At 39.9% G+C, this 16,951-nt stretch overlaps 1 protein-coding gene across 1 annotated transcript in view; it reads right to left on the reverse strand.

Moving 5' to 3' along the window:
• Nucleotides 1–8,212: 8,212 nt before the first annotated feature.
• Nucleotides 8,213–16,951, reverse strand: part of LOC126252008 (vacuolar protein sorting-associated protein 8 homolog) — a 208,484-nt gene continuing 199,745 nt past the window's right edge. The window contains exons 21-23 of the mRNA XM_049952792.1: nt 9,990–10,185; nt 9,287–9,389; nt 8,213–8,441 (exon numbers count right to left, since the gene is read on the reverse strand). Of these exons, the coding sequence (XP_049808749.1) occupies nt 8,316–8,441; nt 9,287–9,389; nt 9,990–10,185 (425 nt within the window). The 3' untranslated portion in view covers nt 8,213–8,315. The remainder of the gene's footprint in view (nt 8,442–9,286; nt 9,390–9,989; nt 10,186–16,951) is intronic.

The following is a 16,951-nucleotide window of genomic DNA, read 5'->3' on the forward strand; positions in this document are numbered from 1 at the left end:
TATAATAGTTCATTTTCCCTATGACTGACTGCAATTCTGTGACATTGCAAGGACCTGGCAGGTCCCATAACAAATGTGGCTGAAGAGGATGTACACCTTGACTGTGAAATGACCAAGATACTGCAACTCAGGTTTTAAAAAAAATCACACTTGTCCAATCGACACTTTAGTCTTGCAACAGATGACGCATGAAGTGAAGCACGCAAATTTGCAATGTGTTCTTCAGTTTGGTATTTGAGTGGTCAACTGTTCCAAACACCATTGGAAAATGACGGGTGTTTGCCAAAAGGCAAACACAAATATTTAAACAAACCCAAATGAGTGTTTACAACACACACCTTCTGAGATTCTTCATCTAGTGGTATCTGAAGATACGCGTTGCGCAAATCAGTTTTTGAAAAGTAATGACCAGCGCCTAATTTGTCCATAAAATGATGAGGGTTTTCTGAGAACGGGAATGTCTTGTCCATTATAAGCTGTCAGGTGCGTGCTAGTTTCAGACAGGCATGGGGAGCCTAATAGTTGATATGTATTACGATTCAGCAATGTAACAGAGGCACCTATCTCCAACTGAAATTTCACACATTTTCCACTAATATAACTGTTCGCTTGCTAGTTTTGCTAACGCCTGCAGCAGGCTTTGAATACACGGCATTGATTACATAGGCTTTGTTACTAGATGTATGTGAGTGGGCAGAATTCTTATGTTTGTTCTGTTGCAAACATATGGATTGTATGTGACCTTTCTTCCCACAGGCGTAACATTGTGCTAGTCTGGCTGGGCAGTCTTGGTGTTTGTGCAGTCAATAGGGGATGACTTAATTCTGTTTGCCTGTTTAGAGAGCAGTTTATGCGGCATGGAGAACTGTCTACACGCCTGCTGTTGCTGTCTAACAGGCTGGTCATGAGCAAGCGGTGACTCGACCCGACAAATTTGTGGCTGCTCAAATTTATCGGCTGACACTGCACCTGAATTGTACTGCTCCAGTATTTGCACTATGTGTTGAAATGATGGATCGGACTGCTTCAAAATCTTTTCTCTAAGTCTGACATCAGTTGCATTGTACACGATTGCATCACGCAACATAACATCTGAATATAAAGCACGAAAAGCACATTTGAATTTGTATTTCCTCGTCATACCCTGCAAGTCTATTACCCCCTCGTGATAAGTTTGTTCTGTCCCTTTCTTGCAGTGAAAGAATTGGTACCTAGCTGCTACCACATTGTTTGTCATAATAGTTAGTTAGCAAATATACGACTTGATCATAGGAAAGTTCATCAGAGCAGCATTAGGGAATAATTTCTGAATGAAGCAAAAACACTGCACTTCCTACCAAGGGCAAAAAGTAAGGGAGTTCCGCAGTACCTGCTATGTTGTGGGCAATTATGTGCGCTTCAAACTGTTGCAAGCACTCGAGCCATTCCTCCTGCTCATTAAACTGGTGAAAAGATGGTATGGCACTTGGAGCTACTGTAGGTGCCTGCTGCACTGTATTGGTTGCTTGAGTGGTGAGTAGCTGCTGGACCGTATTTAGTAGAGTTGCGATTTGTTGACTCTGTAACTGAAACATCTGTGTTAGTGGCATTGCATCTATTGCTTGCAGCTAAGGCGCCTGAGCAGGGGTTGGGAGAGGTAGGTTGTTCATTTTGGAAGAGATAAGTGCAATAAACAAACAGACAAGGCAAGCAAGAAAAATAAGTACAAAAGCAAAGAAAATTTCTGCAACACCCACCTAAAAACACTGTGTAGCAAAAACACCATGAGAGAGACTATTAAAGCAAGTAAACACACTCCTGCCAAGAAAAGCCAGTGTAGAATTAAGGCACCAGCAAAACACAATAGCACACGATAAATCAATAATTTGTGGCAGCCAGGCACAGGGTTCTCCTGAATACCAGTTGCCAATGTTGTATCCTGCGTAGTTGTCATAGATGGGGTGTCTAGGAAACCTGCTTCTCGGATCGCTAGACAGTAATTCAAGCAAATCACATTAATGAGTTTTTATTACAGGAAGATAAATGACAATACTTAACTTTGAGAAATACACAGAGGTAAAACTGTGGTTGGGAAGGGAGTGAGACAGGGTTGTGGCATTGTTCTAGATGTCTTGTCTGAAAATTACCTTGAGCAGATAGCTAGAGAACCAACTCATGAGGGTAATGTCTTAGACCTCCTGGCAACAAACAGACCTGAACTTAACGAATCAGGTAACACAGAGGAAGGTATCAGTGATCATAAGGCTATCAGTTTAATAAGTCACAGCTGCAAAATACTAACACGAATTCTTTACAGACGAATGGAAAAACTGGTAAAAGCCGACCTCGGGGAAGGTCAGTTTGGATTCCGTAGAAATGTTGGAACACGTGAGGCAATACTGACCTTACGACTTATCTTAGAAGAAAGATTAAGGAAAGGCAAACCTACGTTTCTAGCATTTGTAGACTCAGAGAAGGCTTTTGACAATGTTGACTGGAATACTCTCTTTCAAATTCTGAAGGTGGCAGGGGTAAAATACAGGGAGCGAAAGGCTATTTACAATTTGTACAGAAACCAGATGGCAGTTATTAAGAGTCGAGGGACATGAAAGGGAAGCAGTGGTTGGGAAGGGAGTGAGACAGGGTTGTAGCCACTCCCCGATGCTATTCAATCTGTATATTGAGCAAGCAGTAAAGGAAACGAAAGAAAAGTTCGGAGTAGGTATTAAAATCCATGGAGAAGAAATAAAAACTTTGAGGTTTGCCGATGACATTGTAATTCTGTCAGAGACAGCAAAGGACTTGGAAGAGTAGTTGAACGGAATGGACAGTGTCATGAAAGGAGGGTATAAGATGAACATCAACAAAAGCAAAACGAGGATAATGGAATGTAGTCTAATTAAGTCGTGTGATGCTGAGGGAATTAGATTAGGAAATGAGATACTTAAAAGTAGTAAATGAGTTTTGCTATTTGTGGAGCAAAATAACTGATGATGGTGGAAGTAGAGAGGATATAAAATGTAGACTGGCAATAGCAAGGAAAGCGTTTCTGAAGAAGAGAAATTTGTTAACATCGAGTATTGATTTAAGTGTCAGGAAGTCGTTTCTGAAAGTATTTGTGTTGGAGTGTAGCCATGTATGGAAGTGAAACGTGGACAATAAATAGTTTAGACAAGAAGAGAATAGAAGCTTTCGAAATGTGGTGCTACAGAAGAATGCTGAAGATTAGATGGGTTGATCACATAACTAATGATGAGGTATTGAATATAATTGGGGAGAAGAGGAGTTTGTGCCACAACTTGACTAGAAGAAGGGATCGGTTGGTAGGACATGTTCTGAGGCATCAAGGGGTCACCAATTTAGTACTGGACGGCAGCATGGAGGGTAAAAATTGTAGAGGGAGACCAAGAGATGAATACACTAAGCAGATTCATAAGGATGTAGGCTGCAGTAGGTACTGGGAGATGAAGAGGCTTGCACAGGTTAGAGTAGCATGGAGAACTGCATCAAACCAGTCTCAGGACTGAAGACCACCACAACAACAACAACAACATTCTGCAAGTTCTGTTTGAAGTGCTCTACAACTACAGATCCTGACCCAGGTGGTCTGTAAAAGTATCCAGTCACCATTTTTGACCGTTCTTTGATACTCAGTTTCACCCAGATTAATTCACATTACGAATCCGTGATAACCTCGCTAGACTTTATTGAATTTTTTACTGCACTAAACACAACGCCACTATTGGCAACTAACCTATCCTTACGATAAACATTCCAGTCTGAACTTAGGATTTCGTTGCCACTGACATCTGGCTTCAACCAGCTCTCTGTTCCCAATACTATCTGTGCATTATAACCTTCAGTAAGCGACACTAATTCTGGGACCTTTCCTTGGCTGCTCCTATAGTTCACTAAAATCATATTTATCTTTTCTGTCTCTAATTTACAAGCACCAAGATTCTCTGAGGTCGCTGTGGGTGATTTAACAGGCGAATCGTGTTTGCTCTCAAGGGAGGGGTCCTCTAACCTAAAAATGCTCCATGTGCATGCCACACGTACTCTGCTACCCAAGTAGCCCTTTCCTGCATGTAGCGCAAGACTGACGTGTTAAGACGAACCCTACAGTTCTGCACCCGATAGCGGAGGTTGAGAAATTCGCATCAGATACCGTCACAGAGCTGTCTGAGCCTCTGGTTTAGATCTTCCACTCTGCTCCAAACCAGAGGACAGTGATCAGCCCTGGGTACAATGCTACAAATAGCCTGTACCCTGTGTGCATTGCTAACTGCCTTCACCAAATCAGCCAGTTGCTGAAAGGAGAGGAGGGGGGCCTCAGGACCGGAGTGGCAGGCATCATTCATGCCGACATGTGCCACTTGATGCAGCCGGTTGCACCCAGTGTGCTCGACAGCTGCTGGCAAGGCCTCCTCCACGGAACGGGTGAGACCTCGCAGCAAACATACCGAATGCACACTGGAATTCTTTCTCGCCTTGCCTGCTATCTCTCTGAGGGGCTCCATCACCCGTGTAACATTGGAGCTCCCAATGACTAGCATACCCACCCTCTGTACTTGTCCGGACTGGGCAGGAAAATTGACTGCTGGCCCAACAGGAGAGGCATCTCGCGCTGGTTCAGAGTTATCACCAAAACTGGGAAGCACCTTGTATCTGTTGCTAAGAGATAGGGAGCCAGCCGCACAGCCTCTTCCTCCTTTCACCTTCTGTCCTATGACACGTGAACCCACCACTGTCTGCCATCCAGTCTGGAGTGAGGACAGACCTGTCAGATGTTGTGTATCGGAAGCTGCAGCAACGTCCGGGTCACCAGCAGATTCCAGTGGCACTAAAGGTGTCACAGGTCTCATCACTGGCGCCCTGATGCCACTGAAACTTCAAGCATTAGCTAGAAGCTTGTCGACGATAGCTAACGCAGCTTCCAGCTGTTTATGGACAGCAGCCAACTCTCCTTGTGTCCACTCACAACAAGCACAGTACCTAGCCATTCGTAGTGTGTTTAAAATAGATATAAGGTCTCAAATGGTGCTACTGAATTTGAGAATATACCAAAGAAGAATAAAGTAACACTAAGAGTTAGTGTGCATATTTCTCACTGTACTCTGAGACCACAAGCTATTAAACAGAAATAAATTTCTCTACACAGAAAATTTACACTAGGGAGCCACCCTACACACGTATATTCACAAGACTTATGCAACAACAAAAGATTAATTTTCTAACCCCTAGTCTACACAGTAAAATACACACGTACAGTTCACTTCTTTGCAGAAACACATGAACAAAAAACAAAGACTAAATTAATTTACATCTTATCACACAAGAGCTTCTGCTGCGCATCCTCTCAGCTCGGTGGCTGTCTTGGAAGGAACAGCAGCACTATATATAATGTCATTATCACTGCTGTAGCTTTTTGAAGAACTGCTTTCAAATGATTCTTCATCTAAAAAATGGGAGGAGATATAAAAACTAAAATTCTGTAAACTTATACATGGTGTTTATCTGCTTTTGCTAAACACTATAAATACACAATATTATAGAATTTTACTGATAGACATACCTTTAAAGACCTGAGTAGTCCAAATCATCATTCTTCACTATTCAGAGTGTTGACAAAGTCTCTAGAATTCAGCAAATTGACATTTTCTTCATGGGTTAAACCACAGCGTGTCATTTCTCTTACACAGAATACCGATAATAAGCTCTATCCGCAGGTGAAAACAATGACTCGTATCAAACAAAATACCGCAAAAACAACACACACATTCATGCCATATATCCATGTAACTAACAGTATAAACATTGTATATTGATAGTCATAAGAGCAAAATCAACACACAGCACTTTTTACGCAACAAAATTCTGTTGGCCCGCAGAACCTATGGGCTTGACACTTTTGAAAGCGTGGGCATCCAGTAGAACCTACTGGCTTGGTGCTGAGAGTGTTAACCAGTTATACAGAATGAAACGTTTCCTTGTCTATGACAAGGCTACAGATAGCAATTTGCAACTTCAGTTCATTCACTGTTACAGGAAACCGACAATGTTCTCACTGTTAGTTGCTGAGTAACAGTTTGTTACCCCTTTTCATCAAGTTGAAAATGATATTGTTAGAAATTCGTTATGACTTGAAGCTTTGTAGTTTTTGTCTCACACATTGTGGAACAGTAGTCTCTAATTCAAATGTCACTTTGACAGTACCATTTCTTGATTTATTCACTACATTGTCCCACTTCCAGTCATTCCGGGCGCTGATGACCATACAGTTGACTGCTCCACAAACCAAATATCTTCACACCACTTTACCTTTGAACAGTCTGTAGCACAATGTTATGTGCATTCAGTTTCCTGGTCAATGAAAATGTTTTATTTTCATTGTTTCTCGATGTGTAATTTGCATGGTGTTATATACTCTTCACCATTGCCTGAATCATTAAAATCACTTTCTTTCAACAAACACTGAATTGTGTGGCTGTTTGTTCACGTAGGTTAGGCATGCTGTCACTTATTGAGCTCTTGAAATGCAGGCTCAACACCTGTAAGCTCAGATTGTGGGTTCAGCTTCACAAATATACAAGTTGTGCCATCTAACAGTATTGCCATCATAATATTATACAAAGCAGACAAAACATGATTCTTGTCTACAATGCAGCATCCATCACTGTAGTGCAATACTGTTGTGATAGCTACAGCCATCACCATAGTTGAATGGATCAAAAACAGTTAATATAAGTACAGTGATAACAGCAGATAATTTGATGGCTGATTCAATCTCAAGAGTGTACTCAATTTGCCATCAGGTGCAACACATACCTGCCTTGACTATTCTCCAGATTAAAAACACATTCCTTCATGTTGCTGGGAAACTGGACATTGATGAGAAATTCTCATACTTGAAATCACTGACAGCAGAAATTTGTGGAATGGGAAGTGCGGTGCTGTAAATATTGCAGTGCCACCATTATGACAGTTACGACAACCACCGTTCATTCACAGGTACGCATGCAGCAGGCAGCACCTTCACTGAAGAATGGACTTCAGGACCTCAACAGGCTCCAGCCACCTAACATTATCACCCTTGTGAACAGAGTAAGCTTCTGAGTCGGAAAGGACTTTGTAAATATGGTCTTATTTGTGTTCATATCTAATTGCATCAAAATGACTTGCTTATTCTATCTGGTAACCAACGAACTGTAAAATAATCTCTGGTCTAAGCTTTGGATTAATTTCGTGAACTTCACTTGCCTTGCTAGTATATATACAATTTTGTGAACAACCACATAGCCTGTTTCTATTTTTTTAATAAAAGTGCATAATTGTTGTACCTAGTCATTCCAATTTATGCAATTTTTGTTGTTAAATAACTTTGTTCTTATGATGCAAATGATGAAACTGGATCAATCCATAATTTCGAGTAGCAATTGCTTGGTACACCAATTTACATTCAGATTCACTTTGAAGTAATAGTAAATGTTCGCTGTCAGTAAAAAATCCTACTTTCAGTCCATGGCTAACAACAACTGAAAACCACAATGAGGGTGCTCCACAGATATTTAATAGCCACACATTGTTATAATATGCAACAATATACTGAACTTGTTGCAGTTGTGTATTTCTTGAAGGATTAAAATAGAGGAGAAACCATTAAACACTTAAAAAACTTATAGTAGCTCTTCATATTATACACTGTGTAGCTAGATCTATATAACATTAGAAATTATTTAAATAAATGTAATGTTCTATCTTTATTGCTTACATCAGTTGGTGTTAGAAATCGACACACTGTCTTTGGAGAAAATCTGCTATCATTTGTTTTAAAACATACTTTGTTGTTCATCTACCTTGTCCCTTTTTTTGAATGGACAATGTCTGTTCCATATGAACTGTCCTCAGATGTAATTGTGTTGGCTACAAGAGTAATCTGTCCAACCTTGCAAAATTTCCATTTGTTGCTTTAATTTTGGACACCAGTGTATTATCAGCATGATAGCATTAACTGATACCCTAATAGTAATGCTGTTGACTGAGCTGTTGTCTGTGACTCTGTGAGTACAATGGTACTGAAGCCACATCCTGATTTGTTAAGTTGTGCAGAAAGTGACCACCTTCACACTCTTTCTCCTAATGGTAGCCTGATTAGTTAACTAGTCATGCTGTGTTGGAAATATGGTGTCATTCCATTGCATAAACAATTGGTACAAGAATAAAACAATCTGAATAACTGTTTTTAACAATATTAATATATTTATAAATTAAACATTCAATGGAATGTACATACAACAGTCTTTGGTATAATCTTTGTTTTCTTCTTGATTACAGTTTCAAAAAATACCCTCAAGATCTCGAGGGGGCGGTGGGGATAATTGAAGGGGGAACTTTGGGCTCTGTATCAGAAGTTCTTGTGAATGAGGGGAGGTTGCTGCACTTGATGACGATGATGAATTTCCCTGAAAGTAGAAAACAAACAATAACTCCTCTGGCAACTCTAGTGACTGCTATGTATTTAAAAAAATAACAATAAAAAGGCAGCAAACAGAATGAGTGGTATTCCCTTTCTTACATAATAATGTTACTTATATTTCTTTTAAGTAACATAATTAAAGTAGTTATAACATATTTTCATAAAGAAATACACCGTAGAAACTCACATTTAAAACAAATGAAAGGGATAACAATTACATTAAGAGGACATATTTCTTTGTTTTAAAGTAACTTTTTTAAAAGAGCTGCATGGCATTGCAACTGTGGAGAATGGCTGCCATGCAAAAGAAGTACTTAATGTTTGATAAATGTTTACATTTCATGAATAAATTTTCAATTACATTAACAGAAATAAAGAGCAGATATGAAAAGCTATATGATGAACTTGCGTCTATTGAAATATAAGATAGGATCAGGAAGCGGCAGCAGAACACATACATAAAAGACTGTTGTGACTGGCAGGCTTTCGGAGCCAGTGGCTTCTTCTTCAGTTAGAAGGGTTGAAGGGGAAGGAAGTCCACTTCAACCCTTCTGCCAGAAGGAGGAGCCACTGGTTCCGAAAGCTTACCAATCACAACAGTCTTTTTGTGAATGTTTTGTCACCGCTTGATGAGTAGATTTTTTATCTATCCAACAAATTTTTTTGTCAATAATTGACTGTTTTTGCTGAAATATAAGACAGAGACAACATAACAAGATGTCTGTCTGAGAACTACCAATTTGTCTTCAGTTACCTCAATAGCAGTTGTAAACTATTCTCCTTACATAATTGTCTTCCCAGGAGAAGCTACATATAAACTTTATAACTTACCTGAGGATCATTTATTGATAGAGGTGCTGGCATTCTGCCCCATCTGCACACGTAACAATGAGGGGGATCCTTCATACAGTCTGAATGGTAGGCATGACCACACCTGCAACATAACAATATAAGAAACTAACAACAAAATTTTTAAACTGCATCATTGAACTTTCCATTAATCAGGCCATATGTAGTATAGCACTGGCTCAGAAAATATTGAAATATATGTTCTTTTTCTCTCCATCACCTTTGCTTCTTCAGGCAATGTGTGACCTATCTTAACACAGGTTCTAAGTGACCTGCTACCCTACCCTGCACCCAGTGGCTATTTTCTCTTTTGTGGCACAAAGAAGGAACCCAAGGACACAAAACTTAACAGAACTACCTTTACCTATTTTCTATGCATATATTTGCCATACTGGACACTGCACATTCTCAATATAAGCATACATCGTTCTTTTTAAATTTATGAATTTCCAAAAGGAATTGTCATTTTCATATGCGTAAAAGACATTGCAATATAATTAAAAACATCAACTTGGTGCAGAAGCTTGCCACAAATCTTCAGACACTACAACAGTTTAACTGAATGATTTATTAATTTCTGTTTAATTTAAATGCTAAATACACTATCACTGAAATTATTCATGCAACAGTTATTAATTCTGCACAAGGGCACATGCACACTCCAGAAAAGTGTGAACTCAATTACCTGAAAAGAACTACAGATTCATTATCCCGAAGATGTGTAATCATCTGCCGACACATGCTGCAGGTGGAGAGGCGTGGTGTCATACCCCTGTTGGCTGCTGCCAGATGCTTGGCGAGCTGCTGGTGTAAGTCTGAGCTCAGCAGGCGAGATGTCGCCTGAAGCAGTGTCTCCTCGTAGCACGAGTTGCTGAGCATGCCTGCATCATACGTGAATTGCAAGTAAGTGACAATACAAAGAGAGAAACAGGGCCTTTTTACCCCAATGTGATATTTACTCTAAAATATTTTACACCAGACCAATTGCTGAAGTTCAGTAAATTGTACATTTTCTTAGTGAAAGAATTTCACTGTAAACTTCAACATCTGCCATATCATGATACCTGTCTGTCCAAGAGCTCTCATGTGCCTTAAGTACGTAACACCATAAAAAAAGTAGTTGCTATCATAACTCAGAAGTAGAAGTAGTAGTAGTCCAGTTCTAGAGGAGGGCAGTGACCTCCCCACCACCACCACCACCACCACCATACACTATGTCATTCCATCTTATTAGATGGATGGGCAAGCGAGGCTTCCAGTGCTGTCCTGAGCATGTTTCCTCTGCTGGATGTCATATTTCCACCATATCCTTATACCTGAATCTTGCTGTTTTCTCTCTGAGTTTCAAATCATACATTAGTCCTGGTAGCCTCTTAGCATCCGTGCACCACATTGTTCATTCCATTTCAACTGGATTACATCCCTCTGTGTCTTTCTGACCATACTACGAACAAATTCTGATTATGCCTGAATTCTGATTATGACTTTACTTCTCAAGGCCCATGATTCACAATCATACTTCAAAATGGGCATGTAATAGGCTTCACAGATGACTCCTTACATTTTAATGTTACTTTCTTGTTCCTTACTAGGTCTTTATCTTCCATTTTGACATTTCTTCTTAGTTGCTCATATACCTAACTTTTCTTCTATCTGAAAATGAGACCATACACTTCAGGAGCTTCTGCCCAGGTGTTTATTTGATCTTGAAGATCTTTTTTAGATTTGGCCAACAGCTATACATCAACAACAAACATGGATTTCATTTTTTCATCTCCAATGGTTCAGTGTATTTTCCCTGGAGTTCATTCACTACAGTAATGAAAAGGAGATGGACACAATCTTGCTTAAACCCAGATTTTGTGCCAAAGGTTTCGGTCATTCCTACCGGTGTTTTGACTTTATTGTGGCTATCTTTATACAAATTTTTTATGCCATGTAACATGTCAACCTGTATTCCAATTTTCTTCAGTGTTTCCCACATCTTTTCCCTGTTCACATCGTCGAGTGTTTTCTTCATATCCAGAAAGGGTAACCATAGGTCTCAATTGGGTTCATAGTATTTTTCCATTTACTGGAAGAAAGCAAAAATTAAATAAGTTGTTGATCTTTCCTTCTCTGAATCCAAACTGTTCTTCCAAGAGAATTTCTTCATTGATGTGGCTAATCTTACATTCTACAATTCTTTCATAAAGTTCAACAACTTGAGATGTTAAAGGTCTTAACCTACAGCTTCAAAATTTCTTTCCATCACCTTTTTTGACAGTTGGGATTACAATACCCATTTTTCAATCAGCAGGCATCTTTCTTTCTTTCCACATCTTATAAAAGAGTCTGCAGATCCATTGTTTTTCAGCAACTCCATTGGCTCTGATTATTTCTCCAGTTATTTCATCAACACCAGTCATTTTTCCAGCTTTCATTTATTTCAAAAGTGGAAGTAACATGGGAGCAAAAAAATCACACATATGGGAAGAGAACCAATGTTTCTAAAATATAGTGCTACAGAAGAATGGAAATTAAATAGATGATTGAGTAACTAATGAAGAGGTACTGAATTCAACTGCGGACAACACCAGATAGATTGATAGCAGATTCCAGGCCCATTAAGAAATGGTTAATTTGCTGATGGAGTGAAGTGTGTGCGGTAGAAACTGTGCAGTGAGATACAGTCTTGAATGCGATATGCAGGTTCAACTGAATGTATGAGGGCATCCCAGAAAGTAACGCTTCTGAATTTTTTATCTGAAAAGCCTCAAAGCTTTTTAAATAAAACAAACATGACTAACATTCTATGGCTTTATTCCTCATGCCTACATATCTGCAGCCCTCTTCTGCTGGTGGGCTCCTTACTGCGGTGTGTAGCATAACTATGCTGGTGTGTGAAAAACAGAATTCTGTAATCGAGTTTCAAACTTGAAGAGTTTGTTCACACATGGAGCACCCTCTCCCTTCAGCATGACAATGCCAGACCACATACAAGCATTGCAACATCTGTAACAATCCAACTCCTTGCATTCATTCACTGTGAATGAGCATGTTCTGTGCAGCACTGACATGGCCTCCTATGTTTTGTATCTGTTTTCAAAACTTAAAGAACACCTTTGGGGATTTTACTTTGGTAGTGATGAAGCAGTCAGGGTGTATACATGGACAAAAAATATTTAAACAAATAAAAACCCAATTTCCCAGGTGAAAATATATTTTTTCCATGTTAAGTGATCATATACTTCTCTCCAAGCTGTAAAATTTGTCAATCCTTTCAGTGGTAGAAAGTTTTATAAACCAATGTAGAACTTTCTGGCACTTCAGGAAAAGGTCTTTCATGTATGGCAACATGTACACTACACATTTTCGTATTGTGGAAGTATAAATACCAACTCCATCAAATGCAGCAGAGTAGCTGCAGAAACACTGAAATCGAGACTGCACTACAAGATGCGCTTCTGGACATAGTTGGAAAACTTTGCGTACCCATACAGAACTATGGAACAAAGTATTGCCTCAGTGATAAAACATTAACAACACAGGAAGAAAGTGGTCTAAGGAGCTAAAACAATATAGCAGATGGACATGGCTGGCTGAGCACAAGAATAAAAAAAGGAGAAGCCAGTCACTCTGCAACACACTAAAATGTCCAGGCAAAAATTTTAGGCCAGAGTCCAAACACATCAAAAAACTTTAAAACCTTTGACCCACTCGTCTCATCATTGGCTAAAATATGTGGCAGATCCCTACCAATATTTGCTTCTGCCCTTGCATCACAATATAAAATGCTCTCCATTAAAATATGTCAGATAGGGATGTGCACGACACAAGCATCACAAAACAGGGGATCCTCTTGCCGTAGTAAAAAGCTATGTGTGAGATGGCAGTGCCCAATTCTAAGACGCGTGAAGACCGTTCATCCCACCCGAGCAACTGGCAGGAGGTACGCCATGGCCGGGCTGTTGACCTCACCAACTGCAGCTTATTGGCCTCACTGCCAGCCATTCCTCATCCGACAACTGCATGCACTTTCTGTGTAGTGCAGAAACAATAGCCTGCAAGGGAACAGGACACTGTGCCACGTCCTGTCCTCTGAAGGCCTCCTTGGCAGGCCGATCAGCCTGTTCACTTCCCCATGACCTGGCACCCAGCAGAATGACACCTGCTTACCCTGCCATTGGAGAAAGTACAGTTGGTCATATATCAGCCAGACCAACTCCTCAGCTGGGTACAGATTCTGTAACATTTGTAAGGCACTAAGGGAATCTGAGCAAATGAGAAACAGTTTGCCCCAAATATGAGCAAATGAGAAACAGTTTGCCCCAAATATGAGCAAATGAGAAACAGTTTGCCCCAAATATGAGTAAATGAGAAACAGTTGGCCCCAAATACGATGCACCTGTTCCAGTGCTTTTAGGTTCATGTGAAGCTCTGCTGAGAAAATAGTATACCCATCCTGAAGGCGAATCCTGGTGACACAGTCAGAGAACATTACAGAGCAGCCAAGGGAATTCCCTTGTTTGGAGCCATCAGTGTACACCATTGTGAAACTGTGATACATATCTAAAATCTTAAAGAACAGAGATTGAAATGTAAAACCTTAAAATTCGTCAAGTCTAAAATAAATCTGGGCTTCCGGAGAAGCCAATGTGGAAACCCACTCCCACTGCGATGTAAAACATGAAGATCATCCACACTTATCTCTAGCAGGCAAGCCTGTGCACGAATCCCTTATGGCCTCATTGCCTGTCGCCGGTTACGAAAGAGCCTTTCCAGGGAGATGCACAATGGTATGGTAGTCGGTATGTATGGTGTGGACAGTGTTTTATACATATAGTGCACCTTAAGTAGCCGTTGCCTGATGTGAAGTGGTGCTTCACCAGCCTCTGCACAGAGGATTGGTATGGGGCTTGTTCTGAATGCCCCAGTGGCCAACCGAATCCCTTCATGGTGCACCATGTCCAACATCCCTCAATAAGAGGGTCTCGCAGACCCATACACCATGCACCCACAATCAAGCCAAGATCGCACAAATGCCCTATAAAACTGGAGGAGACAAGTCCTGTCTGCTCCTCATGCACTGTGGCTAAGACATTTTAAAATACTTAAAGCTTTAAGTGAGCATTTTTTCAGGTCCTTAAGATGTGGTAACCACGTAAGCTTAGAGTCAAATATGAGGCCCAGAAACCTCAATGTGTCTATAAAAGTAAGGAGAGTGTCCCTCATCCCCAACTCAGGAAAGTTTAAAATGGAATGAGAACAGTTAAAAAGAACACACACAGATTTATTGGAGGAAATGATGTGCTTCTGCCATCCAATCATAGCTCATGTCACATGATCTCACCAGTTAATTACATCAGATATTCAGAGCATAGGACATGTGATGTAGTCATCACTATTAACAATATGCCGTCTGGCAACACCACAGTGGTGTCGCGCGCGAAATAGTGGTCAATGGCTGGTGCCACCATGGTGGTGTCGTGAGCATAGTATCGCGCAGTGGTCAGCGACAGCACTTTAGTATCTTTTGCATTCTGTTGGTGTTTTGTTCAGGTAACAATAAGTTACACACATCAACAAGCATGTGCCTTTTCATCATGGCAGATGAAAGAGGTGATATGATTATTTAGGATGAATACACGGATGTTTTGTCGGACGACTTGGTCGTGTGGGAAGAAGACATTGAATAACGAAAAAATGAAAGTGAAGCAGAATCATTGGACGATAGTGAAATACGTCCAAGAAGAATTCGGCGAATGCTACGGTTACCAACTGATTCAGATGAATCAGAAGACGACGACAGTGCACAGTGATCAGACTTTGATTTACCGAGGACCAATAATAAATTTCAAGGATCTCCCGGTCCAAACAAATTTCCCAAAGATACTGGTCCAAACATATTTACCAAAGATACACAGAGCATCGAGGATATCGCAGAATTGTATATTGGGAATGATTTATTTGACTATATTAGCAACAAAACCAACAAGTATTACAGTCAAAATTGCAATAGGAGGAAACTGGATAAAAAAAATGCCAAATTTGTCAACATTACGTGACCCGAACTTAGAAAATAGTTTGGGCTTGCTATCCTTATGGGAATTGTAAAAAAAATCAAGGATCAATGATTATTGGTCAACGAATTCGTTGATAGACACACTGATATTTCACAAAACAATGTCCTGCAACCAATTCAGACAAATATTATCATTTTTACATTTTTCTGACAACAACAATAAACCGGATAATGCCGACTGGCTTTTCAAAGTGCAATTCGTAATTGATCATTTTTTCAAAAAGTTTAAAGAAACCTTTAATCCGAGTCAAAACATCTCAATTGATGAAGGAATGATACCATGGCGTGGACGGTTAAATTTTAAAGTTTACAATCCGCTGAAAATTACGAAATATGGCATACTCATTCGGATGCGGTGTGATTCGAGTACCGGATACATCTCCTGATTCAAGATATATAGCAGCACTGGACAGCCTTTGGCAAAAACAGTGATGGAACTATTGACACCTTCTTATGGAAAGTGGCATCACCTCAACATGCATAATAATGATAAAAGTGTAGAACTTGCGGAGTAGTTACTTGAAGGAGAGAAAAAAAAAAATCCTAGTTTGTGGAATGATACGGCAAAATATGGGATCTCCAGAAAAATTAAAGTGCCCAAAAGTCAATGTGTTTGTAGCTTGCCATCAATGGAAAGCTGAAGTACTCGCACAGGTATGGAGAGCTTCGAAAACTAAAACAATACTAATGATCTCTACAATACATAATGCCACTTTGACTGACACTCAAAGAAAATGTAGAAAAACCAATTACACAATAAAGAAACCTGAAAGTGTATTAGTTATTACCCCATATACAGAAAAACTATAAAATGGTCAAAAAAGGTTTGCATGTACGTCTTTAATTGCACATTATTTAATGCATTCTGTACATGGAAATATTTCAATACAGACCACAAGAGTCTCTGATTTCACGATTTTTTATTGAAGGTGTCCGATTTATGGATAAAAGACCATGCACCTGCTTCTGAGCAAAACTTGGGGGTTGCCACTACATCACGTACGTCTCACCATGATCCGGTTGGCAGACTTTCCGGTCACATAAAGCAACACCAGCTAATACTTATTTCAGAAACGAATAAATGAAAACGAAGGAACTGCCATGTATGTTCCAAAAAAAAGGGAGAACAACAAACTTAATGTGCAAGTCTTGTGGAGTTGCGTTACATCTTGGAGACTGTTTTGCTGCATATCATACGAAAGAGAAGTACTAAGTACCAAAGACAATGCAAATAAACAAATATATGAAACAAACAAATTTTGTATTTATTTACATGTGTGTACCTTCAACATTTTATGAAAGTAGGGGAACAGGGTAGCGAACTTAAGAGAAGTAACAACGAGATTAGTAAAACTTAACAATTTATAATCTCCTGATAATGTCAAGAACGGCCGGCGACAAGCCAAAGTAATCTGAACTAGCGCTGCCGGTGCCAAGTGAATACATTTGTACGAGATGTGCGGACGGCAAAGTGTTAAGTAGCGCAAACACACAAATAGGAAAAGTTAATGGGTTTTAAGTCTTTCCTTCTGATCCGATCCAGTAAGTCTCCCCTGACGCCGGGTCCTGTGTGACTTTCCTGA

This window comes from Schistocerca nitens, chromosome 4, assembly GCF_023898315.1.
Source record: "Schistocerca nitens isolate TAMUIC-IGC-003100 chromosome 4, iqSchNite1.1, whole genome shotgun sequence".
Classification (NCBI taxonomy): domain Eukaryota; kingdom Metazoa; phylum Arthropoda; class Insecta; order Orthoptera; family Acrididae; genus Schistocerca; species Schistocerca nitens.